Here is a 19020-nt window from a genome sequence, read left to right as displayed (position 1 = left end):
CACACAGGGACATATACATATATAAACATGCACGTAATTCATACTGTCTGCCTTTATTCATTCCCATCACCATGCTCTGTACATGCCTTCACCCTCTCAATCAATACCCTCCCTTATAATTTACCAGGAATACTCAACAAACTTATACCTCTGTAACTTGCGCACTCACTCTTATCCCCTTTGCCTATGTACAATGGCACTATGCAAGCATACCGCCAATCCTCAGGCACCTCACCATGAGTCATACATACATTAAATAACCTTACCAGCCAGTCAACAATACAGTCACCCCCTATTTTAATAAGTTCCACTGCAATACCATCCAAACCCGCTGCCTTACCAGTAGTTACAATAACGACGGCCAGCATGGACTTTTACCAGGTAAAAGTACTCAGACTCAACCCTGAGTTCATTATGATGATATGTGAGACACTGTTGTAAGGAGAGCGAAATGACGGATCCTTAGAGGGAAAATGCCTCACCCTGACCTCCAGCTTGATCCGTTACCTGAACCTATGTTCCGTGACCTCACCCTTAATTCTTTATCTCACCCTTGAGCTTCGACCTCATTCTTGACCTATAGCCTTACCCTTGATCCACGTCGTGACTCGTCTTTCATTACCTAGCCCTTTATCCATGACCTTAACCTTGACTCGTGTGAACTCACCCTTGATCAGATATCTTGATCCATGACCTCACCCTTGATCCATGACCTTACCCTTGATCCATGACCTCACCCTTGATCCATGACCTAAGCCTTGACCCATGACCTAAGCCTTGATCCATGACGTCACCCTTGATCTGTGACCTCACCCTTGATCCATGACCTCACCCTTGATCCATGACCTAACCCTTGATCAATGACCTCATCCTTGATCCTTGACCTCACCCTTGATGCATGACCTCGCCCTTGATCTATGGCCTCACCCTTGATGCATGACCTCATCCTAGATCCGTGACCTCACCCTTGATCCGTGACCTCACCCTTGATCCGTGACCTCAGCACTGACCCCCGACTTTACTATTGACCTTTTACTTCACACCTCATCCCTCACCGTTGACCCATAACTTCATCCTTGACCCTTTACCTCAACATTGATGTATGACCTAAGACTTGACCCGTGACCTCATCCCATACTACCTCAGCTCAGACCCATGCACTCACATTTGACCCTTGACCTCACCCTTGACCAGTAACCTCACCCTTGACCAGTAACCTCACCCTTGACCAGTAACCTCACCCTTGAGCAGATCCATCTCGTCCATCTCGGAGTTGTTGATGATATTCAGTTGCCTGTGGAACTTGCGGGCCAAATGGCGACGGACGTAGTTGGCTTGGATTTCTTGTTTGGTTCTTGGTACACGACATTTGAGAACACAGCAGAAGAAGATGGCTGCAGGATCAGGTAAGGAGATATTATCAACATTATAGATATCATAGAACGAATCCATTTCCCTCCTTCCCTTACATTTCATATTAAACTAAGTACAAGATGATCACATGTCCACGTCTCACTGGGGTGTTAGGATGGAACGCACACACAAGCAGACCTTAACAATGTGTACAAGATGATCACATGTCCACGTCTCACTGGGGTGTTAGGATGGAACGCACACACAAGCAGACCTTAACAATGTGTACAAGATGATCACATGTCCACGTCTCACTGGGGTGTTAGGATGGAACCCACACACAATCAGACCTTAACAATGTGTACAAGATGATCACATGTCCACGTCTCACTGGGAGGTTAGGATGGAACCCACACACAAGCTGACCTTAACAATGTGTACAAGTGTCATGACCAATCAGGAGAGGCAGAGTTGTTGGTCTCCATTGATTATATCAGACAATACAGAGTTTGTGGGTCACTGAATGTACTAGTGTTTAATACGAGGAAGGACACATTTCATAACTGTTATATACATGGTAGTAGAACTAAAGCGTACATCATACTCATAATATATGGTAGTAGAACTGTACCGTGCATCATACTTATAATATATAGTGGTAGAAGTATACCGTACATCATACTCATAACATATCAAAATTCATATTGAAGGTGTTAAGCCACGAAACCATACTAGCCAACTTCATGTATCTAACACGAAAAGGAATCTCCAGGAAACCCGGGCTGCCCGTAGTGCTACGTAGATGCTGTGGCAACCCACACCAGACAAGTCAAACTGTGAGAGTCATTATACACCCTGGGGTACAGGTGCCATGTGATACTGTGAGTCAGTATACACCCTGAGGTACAGGTACCATGTGATACTGTAAGAGTCAGTATACACCCTGGGGTACAGGTACCATGTGATACTGTAAGAGTCAGTATACACCCTGAGGTACAGGTACCATGTGATACTGTAAGAGTCAGTATACACCCTGGGGTACAGGTACCATGTGATACTGTAAGAGTCATTATACACCCTGGGGTACAGGTACCATGTGATACTGTAAGAGTCAGTATACACCCTGGGGTACAGGTACCATGTGATACTGTAAGAGTCAGTATACACCCTGGGGTACAGGTACCATGTGATACTGTAAGAGTCATTATACACCCTGGGGTACAGGTACCATGTGATACTGTAAGAGTCAGTATACACCCTGGGGTACAGGTACCATGTGATACTGTAAGAGTCAGTATACACCCTGGGGTACAGGTACCATGTGATACTGTAAGAGTCATTATACACCCTGGGGTACAGGTAACATGTGATACTGTAAGAGTCAGTATACACCCTGGGGTACAGGTACCATGTGATACTGTAAGAGTCATTATACACCCTGGGGTACAGGTACCATGTGATACTGTAAGAGTCAGTATACACCCTGGGGTACAGGTGCCATGTGATACTAGAAGTGTCAGTATACGCCCTGGGGTACACGTAAGATGTGATACTGTAAGAGTCATTATACACCCTGAGGTACAGGTACCATGTGATACTGTAAGAGTCAGTATACACCCTGGGGTACAGGTACCATGTGATACTGTAAGAGTCAGTATACACCCTGGGGTACAGGTACCATGTGATACTGTAAGAGTCAGTATACACCCTGGGGTACAGTTGATATGTAATACTGTTAAAGTCAGTATACACCCTGGGGTGCAGTTGATATGTAATACTGTGAAAGTCAGTATACACCCTGGGGTACAGTTGATATGTAATACTGTGAGAGTCAGTATACACCGAAGGGTACAGATAACATGTGATTCTGTAAAAGACAGTATACACCCTGGGGAAGAGGTAACATGTGATACTGTAAGTGTCGGTATACACCCCTGGGGTACAGGTAACATGTGATAATATAAGTGTCAGAATACACCCTGGGGTACAGAAAAACTATGACACTGTAAGTGTCAGTATACATCATGGAGTACAGGTGACATGTGATACTGTGTCAGCATACACACTGGGGTACAGTTTACATGTGATACTGTAAGAGTTAATTAAACTGTAGGGTACAGGAAACATGTAAAAAAGTGTCAGTATACACCCTGGGGTACACGTAACATGTGATACTAGAAGTGTCAGTATACGCCCTGGGGTACACGTAAGATGTGATACTGTAAGTGTCAGTATAAACCCCGGGGTACAGGTAAAATGTGATTCTGTATGTGTCAGTATACACCCTGGTTTACAGGTATTATGCAATACTGTAAGTGTCAGTATAAACCCATAGGTACATGTAACATCTGATAATGAGAGTGTCAGTATATACACTGGGGTACAGACAAAGTGTGATACTGCAAGTGTCAGTATACACCCTTGGGTAGAGGTAACATGTGATACTGTACGCTGGTGTACAGGTAACATCTAATATAGTAAGAGCCAGTATACACCCTGGACTACAGGTAAATGTGAGACTGTAAGTGTAAGTATAGAGCCTGGGGTACAGGTAACATGTGATACTGTAATAGTCAGGATAAACCCTGGGATACAAGCATTATATGATACTGTAAGCGTCAGTATACACCCTGGGGTACAGGTAACATGTGATACTATAAGTTTCAGTATACAACCTGAGGTACAGGTAATATGTGATACTGTAAGTGTCAGTATACGCCCTGGGATACAGGTAACATGTGATATTGTGAGTATCAGTATACACCCTGGGGAACAAGTGACACGTAATACTGTAAGTGTCAATATACACCCTGGGGTACAGGTAACATGTGATACTGTAAGTTTCAGGATACACCCTGGACTAGAGGAAAATGTGATACTGTAAGTGCCAGTACACAGCCTGGGATACAGGTAACATGTAATACTGTAAGTGTCGGAGTAAACCCTGAGTTACAGGTAAGATATGATACTCTAAATGTCAGGATACTCCCTGGGGTACAGGTGACAGGTGATACTGTAAGAGTCAGTATTAAACCTGGTTTAAAGGTACCATGTCATACAGTAAGTGTCAGTATACACCCAGGGGTACATGTAACATGTGATACTGTAGGTGTCAGTATACACCCTAGGATACAGGTAAAATGTGATACTGCAAGTGTCAGTATACATCCTTGGGTACAGGTAACATGTGATACTATAACTGTCAGTATACACGCTGGGATGCAGATAGAATATGATAATGTAAGAGTCACTATACACCCTGGGGTACAAGTAGAACGTGATACAGTAAGTGTCAGTAACCAGCCTGGAGTACAGGTGACATGTGGTGCTGTAATAGTCAGAATAAACCTTGGGGTACAAGTAACAGGTGATACTGTGAGTGTTAGTATACACCCTGGAGTACAGATAACATGTGATTCTGTAAGAGTCAGTATACACCCTGGGTTACAGATAATATGTGATACTGTAAAAGTCAGTATACACCCTAGGGCACAGGTCACATGTGATATTGCGAGTGTCAGTATACACCCTGGGGAACAGGTGACACGTAATACTGTAAGTGTCAGTTTCACTATGGACTACGGGTAACATGTGATACTGTAAGTGTCAGTATAAACCCTGCAGTATACAGGTAACATGTCATTCTGTAACTTCTGTATACACCCAAGGTTACAGGTAACGTGCGATGCAGTATGAATCAGTATACATCCTGGGTTACAGGTAATATGTGATACTGTAGGTGTCAATATACACCCTGGCGTACAGGTAACATGTGATACTGAAAGTGTCAGTATACACCATGGGGTACAAGTAACAAGTGATACTCTAAATATCAGTATACAACCTCTAGTAAAGGTAACAAATGTTAGTGTAAGTGTCAGTATACACTCTGGGCACAGGTAACATGTGATACTGTAAGTGTCAGCATACACACTGGGGTACAGGTAACATGTGATACTGTAAGAGTTAATATACACCGTGGAGAACAGGAAACTAGTAATACTATAAGTGTCAGTATAAACCCTGGGGTACAGGCAAGATGTGATACTGAAAGTGTCAGTATACACCCTAGGGTACAAGTAAAATGTGATATTGTATGTATCAGTATACACCCTGGTTTACAGGTACTATGTAATACTTTAAGTGTCAGTGTACATCCAGGGGTATTTGTAACACATTATACTGAAAGTGTCAGTATACACCCTCGAGTACAGGTAAAATGTGACACTGCAAGTGTCAGCATACCCCCTTGGGTACAGGAAACATGTGATAGTGTGGCACAATTCACACTGGGGTACAGGTAATATCTGATACACTAAGAGTCAGTATACACCCTGGGCTGCAGGTAAAATGTGATACTATAAATGTAAGTATACAGCCTGGGGTACAGGTAACATGTGATACTCTAATAATCAGTATGAATCCTGGGGTACAAGTAACATGTGATAATGTATATCTCAGGATACACCCTGGGGTACAGGTAACATTTGATACTGTAAGTGTCAGTATACACCCTGGGGTACAGGTAACATTTGATACTGTAAGTGTCAGTATACACCCTTGGATACAGGTGACATGTGATACTGTAAGTGTCAATATACACCCTGAGATACAGGTGATATTGTGAGTGTTAATGTACACCTTGGCGAACAGGTGACACGAAATATCGTAGGTGTCAATATATACCATGGGGTACAGGTATCATGTGATACTGTAAGTGTCATTATACACCCTGGGATACAGGTAACAAGTAAATGTCAGTATACATCCTCTGATAACATGTCATAGTGTAAATGTCATTATACAGTCTTGGCTGTAGGTAACATACAATATTGTAAGTGTCAGTATACACCCTTGGGTATATGTAACATGTGATACTGTATGTGTAAGTATAAACCCTGGGGCACATGTAATATGTGATACTATAAGTGCCACTATACACCCTGGGGTATAGACAACAAGTGATACTGTAAGTGTCAGTATACATTCTAGGGTGCAGGTAACAGGTGATGCAGTAAATCAGCATACACAATGGGGTACAGCTAGCAAGAGATACTGTAAGAGTCAGTATAAACCCTAGGGTACAGGTAACAAGTGATACTCTAAGTGTCAGTATACACCCTCTGGTACGGGTAACATGTGATAGTGTAAGTGTCAGTATACACCCTGGGGTACAAGTACGTCGTAATAATGTAACTGCCAGTATACCCCATAGGGTACAGGGAATATATAATACTGTAAGTACCAGTATACACCCTGGGATACAGGTAACATGTGATAGAGTAAGTGTCAGAATACAACCTGGGTACATGTAACATTTGATACTGAAAGTATCAGTATACACACTGGGGTACAGTAAAAATGTGATAATGCAAGTATCAATATACACCCTTCGGTACAGGTAACATGTGATACTCAAAGTGTCCGTTTACACCGTGAGTGACAGGTAACATGTGACTCTGTGTCAAAATACACCCTGGGGTACAGACAACAGGTGATACTCTAAGTGTCAGTATGCACCATAGGGTACAGGGAATTTTTGATACTGTAAGTGTCAGTATACACAATGGGGTACAAATAAAATGTGAAACTATAAGTGTCAGTATACACCCTGAGTGCATGTAACATGTAATACTGAAAGTATCAGTATACAGTCTGGGGTACAGGTAAAATGTGATACTCTGTCAGTGTACATCCTGGGGCATAAGAAACATGTAATACCGTGAGTGTCAGTAAACACCGAAGGGTACAGGTAAAACGTGATACTGTGAGTGTCAATATACACTAAGGGGTACACGTAACATGTGATACTATAATTGCTACTATACACCCTGGGGTACAGGTAACATGTGATACTGCAAGTGTCAGTATATACCCTAGGGTACATGTAAAATGTGATACTGAAAGTATCAGTACACACCATTGGGTACAGAAAAAATGTGATATTGCAAGTATCAATATACACCCTTAGGTACAAGTAACAAGTGCTAATGTAAGTGTCAGGATACACACTGGGGTACAGGTAACAAGTGGTACTGTAAATGACAGTATACATACTCTGGTACAGGTAAAATGTGATAGTGTACGTGTTAGTATATACCCTGAGGAACAGGTAACAAGTGAAACTGTGTCAGTATGCACCATAAGGCGAAGGTAACATGTGATACTCTAAGTGTCAGTATACAACCTGAGATAGAGGTAACATGTCATACTCTAAGTGACAAAATACACTCTGGAGTACAGGTAACATGTGACACTGAAAATGTCAGTACACACCCTAAGGTACACGTAACATGTGATACTATAAGTGCCAGTATACACCTGGGAAACAGGTAACATGTGATACTGTAAGTGCCAGTATACACCTGGGAAACAGGTAACATGTGATACTGCATTTGGAGTATAAACCCTAGGGTACAGTTAACATGTGATACAGTAAGAGTCAGTATAAACCCTGGGGTACACGTAACATGTGATAGTGTAAGAGTCAGAATACAACCTGGGTACATGTAACATTTGATACTGAAAATATCAGTATACACCCTGGGGTACAGAAAAAATGTGATAATGCAAGTGTCAATATACACCCTTCGGTACAGGTAACATGTGATACTGTAATTGTCCGTATACACCCTGAGTTACAGGTAACATGTGACAATGTAAGTGTCGAACTACACCCTGGAGTCCAGGTAACATGTGATACTATAAGTGTCAGTATACACCATAGGATACAGGAAATTTGTGATACTGTAAGTGTCAGTATACAGCTTGGGGTACAAATAAAATGTGAAACTGTAAGTGTTAGTATACACCCTGAGTGCATGTAGCATGTGATACTGAAAGTATCAGTATACCGTCTGGGGTAAAGGTAAAATGTGATAATATAAGTGCCAGTATACGTCCTGGGGTACAGGAAACATATAATACCGTGAGTGTCAGTATACAACATAGGGTACAGGTAAAACGTGATACTGTGAGTGTCAATATACACCAAGGGGTACAGGTAACATGTGATACTATAAGTGCTAGCATACACCCTGGGGTACAGGTAACATGTGATACTTCAAGTGTCAGTATATACCCTGTGGTACATGTAAAACGTGATACTGAAAGTATCAGTATACACCATGGGGTACAGGTAAAATGTGATACTGCAAGTATCAATATACACCCTTGAGTACAGGTAACATGTGATAATGTAAGTGTCAGTATACATCCTGGGTTACAGGTAACAAGTGATACTGAAAATGTCAGTATACACACTCTGGTACAGGTAACATATGACAGTGTAAGTGTCAGTATACACCTTGAGGTACAGGTAACACGTGAAACTGTGTCAGTATACACCATAGGGCACAGGTAACATGTGATACTCTAATTGTCAGTATACAACCTGAGATAGAGGTAACATGCCATACTCTAAGTGACAGTATACACTCTGGAGTACAGGTAAAATGTGATACTTAAAGTGTCAGTATACACCCTCGGGTACAGGTAACATGTGATGCTGTAAGTGTCAGTATACACCCTAGGGTACAGGTAACATGTGATACTATAAGTGCCAGTATGCACCTGGGGAACAAGTAACATGTGATACTGTAATTGGTAGTATAAACCCTAGGGTACAGTTGACATGTGATACAGTAAGAGTCAGTATAAACCCTAGGGTACAGGTAACATGTGATTCTGTAAGAGTCAGAATACACCCTGGTGTAAAAGGTAACAAGTGATACTTTAAGTACAGGTAACATGTGATACTATAAGTGCTAGTATACACCCTTAGGTACGGGTAACATGTGATAATCGAAGTGTCTGTAAACACCCTAGGGTATTGGTAACATGTGTTACTGAAAGTATCAGTATATACCCTGGGGTACAGGTAAGATGTGATAATGCAAGTGTCAATATACACCCTTGGGTACAGTTAACATATGATACTGTAAGTGTCAGTATACACCCTTGGGTACTGGTAACATGTGATACTGTAAGTGTCAGTATACACCTTGGGTACAGGTAACATGTGATACTGTAAGTGTTAGTATAAAATCTGGGGTACAGTTAATATGTGATACTGAATGTATCAGTATACATCCTGGGGTACAGGTATCATATGGTACTGTCAATGTTAATATACACCATAGGGTACAAGAAACATGTGATACTCTAAGTGACAGTATAATCCGTGGGGTACAGAAAATATGTGATACTATAAGTGTCAATATGCACCCTGGTTCACAGGTAACATGTGATACTTTAAAAGACAGTATAAACCCTAGGGTACAGGTATCATGTAATACTGTAAGTGCCACTATAAACCCTGGGGTACAGGTATCATGTAATACTGTAAGTGCCAGTATACACACTGCGTTACAGGTAACAGATAATACTGTGAGAATCAATATACTTGAGGTACAGGTAACATGCGATACTGTAAATGTCAGTACACACCCTGGGATACAGGTAACATGTGAAACTGTGTCTATATACATCCTGGGGTAAAGGAAACATGTGATGCTGAAAGCATCAATATACCTCCTGGGGTACAGGTAATATGTGATACTGTCAGTGTCCATATACACCTTGGGGTACAGGTAACATGTGGTAATTTAAGTGTCACTATACACCTAGGGGTACAGGATAGTGCAAGTGTCAATATACACCACTGAGCACAGGTAACAGTTGATACTGTAGGTGTCAATATACACTATGGTTTACAGGTAACATGTGATACTGTAAATGTCAATATACACCCTGGGGTACAGGTAACATGTGACACTGTAAGTGTCAGTGTACATCATGGTGCAAAGGTACCTTGTCATAATGAAAGTATCAGTATACATCCTAGGGCACAGGTAGCATCTGACACTGTCGGCGTCGATATACACCATGGGGTACAGGTAACCTTAGATACTGTAAGGGTCAGTATAAACCGTGTCGTACAGGAAACATGTGATACTGTAAGTGTCAGTATACACCCTGGGGTACAGGTAACATGTGATACTGTAAGTGCCAGTATACACATTGGGGTACAGGTAACAGGTGATACTTTAGGTGTATATATACACCCTGGGGTACAGATTACATGTGTTACTGAAAATATCAGTATGCACAGTGGGGTACAGGTAACATGTGAAACTGTGTCAGTATACATCTGGGGGGAAAGGTAACATGTGATACTATATGTGCCAATATACACCATGGGGTAGAGGTAGCATGTAATACTGTAAGCGACAGTATACACCGTGGGGTACAGGGAAAAAATGATACTGCAAGTATCAGTATAGACCCTGGGGTAAAGGTAACATATGATGCTGCAAGTGTCAGTATACACCATGGGGTACGGTAATATGTGATACTGTAAGTGTCAGTATACACCCTTGGGTACAAGTAACAGCTGATACTATAGGTTTCGGTATACATGCTGGTTTACAGGTAACATATGATACAGTAGATGTCAGTATGCAACCTGGGGTACAGGTAACATGCTATACTGTAGGAGTCAGTATACAGCCTGGTGTACGGGTATTATGTGATACTGTAAGAGTCAGCATACACCCTGGGGTGCAGAGAGCATGTGATACTGTAAGAGTCAGTATACACCCTGGAGTATAGGTAACATGTGATACTGTAAGTCAATATACACCCTGGGGTACAGATAATATGTGATACAGTAAAAGTCAGTATACACCCTAGGGAACAGGTAACATGTAATACTGTAAGAGTCAGTATAATCCATAGGGTACAGGCAACATGTGATACTGTAAGAATCAGTATACACCCTGGGGTACAGGTAACATCTGATACAGTGAGTCAGTATACACCTTGTGTTACAGGTAACATGTAATACTGTAAACACCAGTATACACCCTGGTACAAGAAACTTGTGTTATTGTAAGGGTCAATATACTCCCTTGGGGTAGAGGTAAGATGTGATACTGTAAGTATAAGTATACACCCTGGTGTAGAAATAACATAAAATATTGTAAATGTCAGTATACACCCTGGGGTTCAGGCATACTGTGACAATGTAAGTGTCAGTATAAGCCCTGGAGTACAGGTAACATATGATACTGTAAGTGTCAGCCTACACCCTAGGGTACAGGTAACATGCGATACTGTGAGAGTCACTATACTCTGAGGGGTACAGGAAACATGTAATACTGTAAGTGTCAGTACCCTAGGGTACAAGTTACATGTGATACTGAAAGTGTCACTACACACCCTGGGGTACGGGTAAGATGTGATACTGTAAGTGTCAGTATACATCCGAGGGTACAGGTAACATGTGATGCTGAAAATGTCAGTATATACCCTGGGGTACAGGTAAAAGGCGATACTGCAAGTGTCAGTATACACTCTTGGTTACAAGTAACATGTGATACTGTAAGTGTCATTATACACGCTGGGATACACTTGACATCATATATTGTAAGAATCAATATACATCCTGGGTTACAGATAAAATGTAATACTCTAAGTGTCAGTATACAGTCTGGGTTACCGGGAACATGTGATACTGTAATAGTTAGTATAAACCTTGAGGTACAAGGAACATGTGACACTGTAAGTGTCAGTATACACTCTGGGGTACAGGTAACATGTGATTCTGTAAGAGTCAATATACAACCTGGTGTACAGGTATCATATGATACTGTAAGTGTCTGTATACACCATGGGGTACTGGTAACATGTGATACTGTGAGTGCCAGTATATACCCTGGGAACACGTGACACGTAATACTGTAAGTATCGGTATATACAATGGAGCACAGGTAACATATGATAGAGTAAATGTCAGTGAACACCCTGGGGTACAGGTAACATGTGGTATTGTAATTGCCAGTAAATAACCAAGGGTATGGGTAATATATGATACAGTAAGAGTCAGTATACACCATGGGGTACAGCTAATATGTGATACTGTATGTATCCATATACCCCCTGGGGTAAAGGTAATATGTGATACTGTAAGTGTCAGTATACACTCTGGAATCTAGATAACATGTGTTTCTGGAAGTATCGGTATACATCCTGGGGTATAGGTAACATGTGATACTGTCAGTGTCAATATACACCATGGGGTACAGGTAACAAGTGATACTGTATGTGCCAGTATACACACTGGGGTACTGGAAACAGGTGATGCTGTGTCAATATACACCCTGGGGTACAGGTAACATGTGATACCGTTAATCTCAGTATACACCCTGGGATACAGGTAACATATGACACTGTAAGTGTCAGTATACATCCTGGGGTACAGGTAACATGTGATACTGTTAATGTCAATATACACCATGGGGTACAGGTATGATGTAATACTGTAAGTGTCACTATACATCCTGGGGTACAGGTAGCATGTGATACTGTACGTGTCAGTATACACCCTGGTTTACAGGTAATATGTGATACTGTACCTGGGGTACAGGTAGCATTTCATACTGAAAGTGTCTCTATACACTCTGGGGTACAGGTGAAATATGATGTAAGTGTCAGTATACACCCATGCGTACCGGTAACATGTGATACTAAAAATGTCAGTATAAACAATGGGGTACAGGCAATATGCGATACTGTAAGTATCAGCATACACCCAGGGGTACATGTAATCTGTGATAATGCAAGTATATACTGAGGACAAACCCTGGGGTACAGGTAACATATGATACTGTAAGATTCATTATACAGCCTGGGGTACGGGTAACCTGTGATACCGAAAGAGTCAGTATACACCCTAGGGTACAAATAAAATCTGACACTGTAAGCGTCAGCATACACCCTGGAGTATAGGTATCATGTGATTCTGTAAGTGTCAGCATACACCCTGGAGTACAAATAATATGTGATACTGTAATAGTCAATATATACCGTTTGGTATAAGACATATGTAATATTGTAAGTGTTTGTATACACCCTGGGGTACAAGAAACATATGATACTCTAAGTGTCAGTATACACCCTGGGGTACAGGTAAGATGTGATACTGTAAATGTCAGTATACACCCTGGAGTACAGGTAACATAAGATTCTGTATGTGTCAGCATACACACTGGGGTACAGGCAACATGTGTTACTGTAATAGTCAGTATACACCGCGTGGTACAGGAAACATGTAATATTGTGAGTGTCAGAATACACCTTGGGGTACAGGAAACATGTGATACTGTGTCAGTATACACCCTGGGGTACAGGTAAGATGTGATACTGTAAGTGTCAGTATACACCCTGGTTCACAGGAACCATGTGATACTGTAAATGTCAGTATACACCCTGGGGTACAGGTGACATGTGATAATGAAAGTGTCAGTATACACCCTGGGGACAGGTAAAATGTGTTACTGCAAGTGTCAGTATACACCCTTGGGTACAGGTAACATGTGATACTGTAAGTGTCAGTATACACGCTGGGGTACAGGTAACATCTGATACTGTAAGAATCAGTATATACCCTGGGGTACAGGTAGAACGTGATACAGTAAGTGTCAGTAACCAGCCTGGAGTACAGGTGACATGTGGTGCTGTAATAGTCAGAATAAACCTTGGGGTACAAGTAACAGGTGATACTGTGAGTGTTAGTATACACCCTGGAGTACAGATAACATGTGATTCTGTAAGAGTCAGTATACACCCTGGGTTACAGATAATATGTGATACTGTAAAAGTCAGTATACACCCTAGGGCACAGGTCACATGTGATATTGCGAGTGTCAGTATACACCCTGGGGAACAGGTGACACGTAATACTGTAAGTGTCAGTTTCACTATGGACTACGGGTAACATGTGATACTGTAAGTGTCAGTATAAACCCTGCAGTATACAGGTAACATGTCATTCTGTAACTTCTGTATACACCCAAGGTTACAGGTAACGTGCGATGCAGTATGAATCAGTATACATCCTGGGTTACAGGTAATATGTGATACTGTAGGTGTCAATATACACCCTGGCGTACAGGTAACATGTGATACTGAAAGTGTCAGTATACACCATGGGGTACAAGTAACAAGTGATACTCTAAATATCAGTATACAACCTCTAGTAAAGGTAACAAATGTTAGTGTAAGTGTCAGTATACACTCTGGGCACAGGTAACATGTGATACTGTAAGTGTCAGCATACACACTGGGGTACAGGTAACATGTGATACTGTAAGAGTTAATATACACCGTGGAGTACAGGAAACAAGTAATACTATAAGTGTCAGTATAAACCCTGGGGTACAGGCAAGATGTGATACTGAAAGTGTCAGTATACACCCTAGGGTACAAGTAAAATGTGATATTGTATGTATCAGTATACACCCTGGTTTACAGGTACTATGTAATACTTTAAGTGTCAGTATATATCCAGGGGTATTTGTAACATTATACTGAAAGTGTCAGTATACACCCTTGAGTACAGGTAAAATGTGACACTGCAAGTGTCAGCATACCCCCTTGGGTACAGGAAACATGTGATGGTGTGGCACAATACACGCTGGGGTACAGGTAATATCTGATACACTAAGAGTCAGTATACACCCTGGGCTGCAGGTAAAATGTGATACTATAAGTGTAGGTATACAGCCTGGGGTACAGGTAACATTTGATACTCTAATAATCAGTATGAATCCTGAGGTACAAGTAACATGTGATAATGTATATCTCAGGATACACCCTGGGGTACAGGTAACATTTGATACTGTAAGTGTCAGTATACACCCTGGGGTACAGGTAACATTTGATACTGTAAGTGTCAGTATACACCCTTGGATACAGGTGACATGTGATACTGTAAGTGTCAATATACACCCTGAGATACAGGTGATATTGTGAGTGTCAATATACACCTTGGCGAACAGGTGACACGAAATATCGTAGGTGTCAATATATACCCTGGGGTACAGGTATCATGTGATACTGTAAGTGTCATTATACACCCTGGGATACAGGTAACAAGTGATAATGTAAGTGTCAGTATACATCCTCTGATAACATGTCATAGTGTAAATGTCATTATACAGTCTTGGCTGTAGGTAATATACAATATTGTAAGTGTCAGTATACACCCTTGGGTATATGTAACATGTGATACTATATGTGTAAGTATAAACCCTGGGGCACATGTAATATGTGATACTATAAGTACCACTATACACCCTGAGGTATAGACAACAAGTGATACTGTAAGTGTCAGTATACATTCTAAGGTACAGGTAACAGGTGATGCAGTAAATCAGCATACACAATGGGGTACAGCTAGCAAGAGATACTGTAAGAGTCAGTATAAACCCTAGGGTACAGGTAACAAGTGATACTCTAAGTGTCAGTATACACCCTCTGGTACGGGTAACATGTGATAGTGTAAGTGTCAGTATACACCCTGGGGTACAAGTACGTCGTAATAATGTAACTGCCAGTATACCCCATAGGGTACAGGGAATATATGATACTGTAAGTACCAGTATACACCCTGGGATACAGGTAACATGTGATAGAGTAAGTGTCAGAATACAACCTGGGTACATGTAACATTTGATACTGAAAGTATCAGTATACACACTGGGGTACAGTAAAAATGTGATAATGCAAGTGTCAATATACACCCTTCGGTACAGGTAACATGTGATACTCAAAGTGTCCGTTTACACCGTGGGTGACAGGTAACATGTGACTCTGTGTCAAAATACACCCTGGGGTACAGAAAACAGGTGATACTCTAAGTGTCAGTATGCACCATAGGGTACAGGGAATTTTTGATACTGTAAGTGTCAGTATAAACAATGGGGTACAAATAAAATGTGAAACTATAAGTGTCAGTATACACCCTGAGTGCATGTAACATGTAATACTGAAAGTATCAGTATACAGTCTGGGGTACAGGTAAAATGTGATACTCTGTCAGTGTACATCCTGGGGCATAAGAAACATGTAATACCGTGAGTGTCAGTAAACACCGAAGGGTACAGGTAAAACGTGATACTGTGAGTGTCAATATACACTAAGGGGTACACGTAACATGTGATACTATAATTGCTACTATACACCCTGGGGTACAGGTAACATGTGATACTGCAAGTGTCAGTATATACCCTAGGGTACATGTAAAATGTGATACTGAAAGTATCAGAATACACCATGGGGGACAGGAAAATGTGATATTGCAAGTATCAATATACACCCTTGAGTACAAGTAACAAGTGCTAATGTAAGTGTCAGGATACACCCTGGGGTACAGGTAACAAGTGGTACTGTAAATGGCAGTATACATACTCTGGTACAGGTAAAATGTGATAGTGTACGTGTTAGTATATACCCTGAGGCACAGGTAACAAGTTAAACTGTAAGTGTCAGTATGCACCATAGGGCGAAGGTAACATGTGATACTCTAAGTGTCAGTATACAACCTGAGATAGAGGTAACATGTCATACTCTAAGTGACAAAATACACTCTGGAGTACAGGTAACATGTGACACTGTAAGTGTCAGTACACACCCTAAGGTACAGGTAACATGTGATACTATAAGTGTCAGTATACACCTGGGAAACAGGTAACATGTAATACTATAAGTGCCAGTATACACCTGGGAAACAGGTAACATGTGATACTGCATTTGGAGTATAAACCCTAGGGTACAGTTAACATGTGATACAGTAAGAGTCAGTATAAACCATGGGGTACACGTAACATGTGACAGTGTAAGAGTCAGAATACAACCTGGGTACATGTAACATTTGATACTGAAAGTATCGGTATACACCCTGGGGTACATTAAAAATGTGATAATGCAAGTGTCAATATACACCCTTCGGTACAGGTAACATGTGATACTCAAAGTGTCCGTTTACACCGTGGGTGACAGGTAACATGTGACTCTGTGTCAAAATACACCCTGGGGTACAGACAACAGGTGATACTCTAAGTGTCAGTATGCACCATAGGGTACAGGGAATTTTTGATACTGTAAGTGTCAGTATACACAATGGGGTACAAATAAAATGTGAAACTATAAGTGTCAGTATACACCCTGAGTGCATGTAACATGTAATACTGAAAGTATCAGTATACAGTCTGGGGTACAGGTAAAATGTGATACTCTGTCAGTGTACATCCTGGGGCATAAGAAACATGTAATACCGTGAGTGTCAGTAAACACCGAAGGGTACAGGTAAAACGTGATACTGTGAGTGTCAATATACACTAAGGGGTACACGTAACATGTGATACTATAATTGCTACTATACACCCTGGGGTACAGGTAACATGTGATAATGTAAGTGTCAGTATACATCCTGGGTTACAGGTAACAAGTGATACTGAAAATGTCAGTATACACACTCTGGTACAGGTAACATATGACAGTGTAAGTGTCAGTATACACCTTGAGGTACAGGTAACACGTGAAACTGTGTCAGTATACACCATAGGGCACAGGTAACATGTGATAACTCTAATTGTCAGTATACAACCTGAGATAGAGGTAACATGCCATACTCTAAGTGACAGTATACACTCTGGAGTACAGGTAAAATGTGATACTTAAAGTGTCAGTATACACCCTCGGGTACAGGTAACATGTGATGCTGTAAGTGTCAGTATACACCCTAGGGTACAGGTAACATGTGATACTATAAGTGCCAGTATGCACCTGGGGAACAGGTAACATGTGATACTGTAATTGGTAGTATAAACCCTAGGGTACAGTTAACATGTGATACAGTAAGAGTCAGTATAAACCCTAGGGTACAGGTAACATGTGATTCTGTAAGAGTCAGAATACACCCTGGTGTAAAAGGTAACAAGTGATACTTTAAGTACAGGTAACATGTGATACTATGAGTGCTAGTATACACCCTTAGTTACGGGTAACATGTGATAATTGAAGTGTCTGTAAACACCCTAGGGCATTGGTAACATGTGTTACTGAAAGTATCAGTATACGCCCTGGGTACAGGTAAGATGTCAAGTGTCAATACACACCCTTGGGTACAGTTAACATATGATACTGTAAGTGTCAGTATACACCCTTGGGTACTGGTAACATGTGATACTGTAAGTGTCAGTATACACCTTGGGTACAGGTAACATGTGATACTGTAAGTGTTAGTATAAAATCTGGGGTATAGTTAATATGTGATACTGAATGTGTCAGTATACATCCTGGGGTACAGGTAACATACGGTAGTCAATGTTAATATACACCATAGGGTACATGAAACATGTGATACTCTAAGTGACAGTATAATCCGTGGGGTACAGAAAATATGTGATACTATAAGTGTCAATATGCACCCTGGTTCACAGGTAACATGTGATACTTTAAAAGACAGTATAAACCCTGGGGTACAGGTATCATGTAACACTGCAAGTGCCAGTATACACACTGTGGTACAGGTAACAGATAATACTGTGATAATCAATATACCTGTGGTACAGGTAACATGCGACACTGTAAATGTCAGTACACACCCTGGGATACAGGTAACATGTGAAACTGTGTCTATATACATCCTGGGGTAAAGGAAACATGTGATGCTGAAAGCATCAATATACCTCCTGGTGTACAGGTAATATGTGATACTGTCAGTGTCAATATACATCTTGGGGTACAGGTAACATGTGGTAATTTAAGTGTCACTATACACCGTGGGGTACAGGATAGTGCAAGTGTCAATATACACCACTG

General features: G+C 41.2%; 1 protein-coding gene across 4 annotated transcripts in view; it reads right to left on the bottom strand.

Annotated features, from left to right (window-relative positions):
- Positions 1–19020, bottom strand: part of LOC139758171 (uncharacterized) — a 163798-nt gene that overhangs the window by 12594 nt on the left and 132184 nt on the right. For all 4 annotated transcript variants that reach the window (XM_071679355.1, XM_071679354.1, XM_071679357.1 and 1 more), the window contains exon 6: positions 1242–1394. In XM_071679355.1, the coding sequence (XP_071535456.1) occupies positions 1242–1394 (153 nt within the window). The remainder of the gene's footprint in view (positions 1–1241; positions 1395–19020) is intronic.

Source organism: Panulirus ornatus, chromosome 29 (genome assembly GCF_036320965.1).
Source record: "Panulirus ornatus isolate Po-2019 chromosome 29, ASM3632096v1, whole genome shotgun sequence".
Lineage (NCBI taxonomy): Eukaryota > Metazoa > Arthropoda > Malacostraca > Decapoda > Palinuridae > Panulirus > Panulirus ornatus.
The sequence above is the reverse complement of the archived record's forward strand: the minus strand, read 5'-3'. Positions and strand labels throughout refer to the sequence as shown.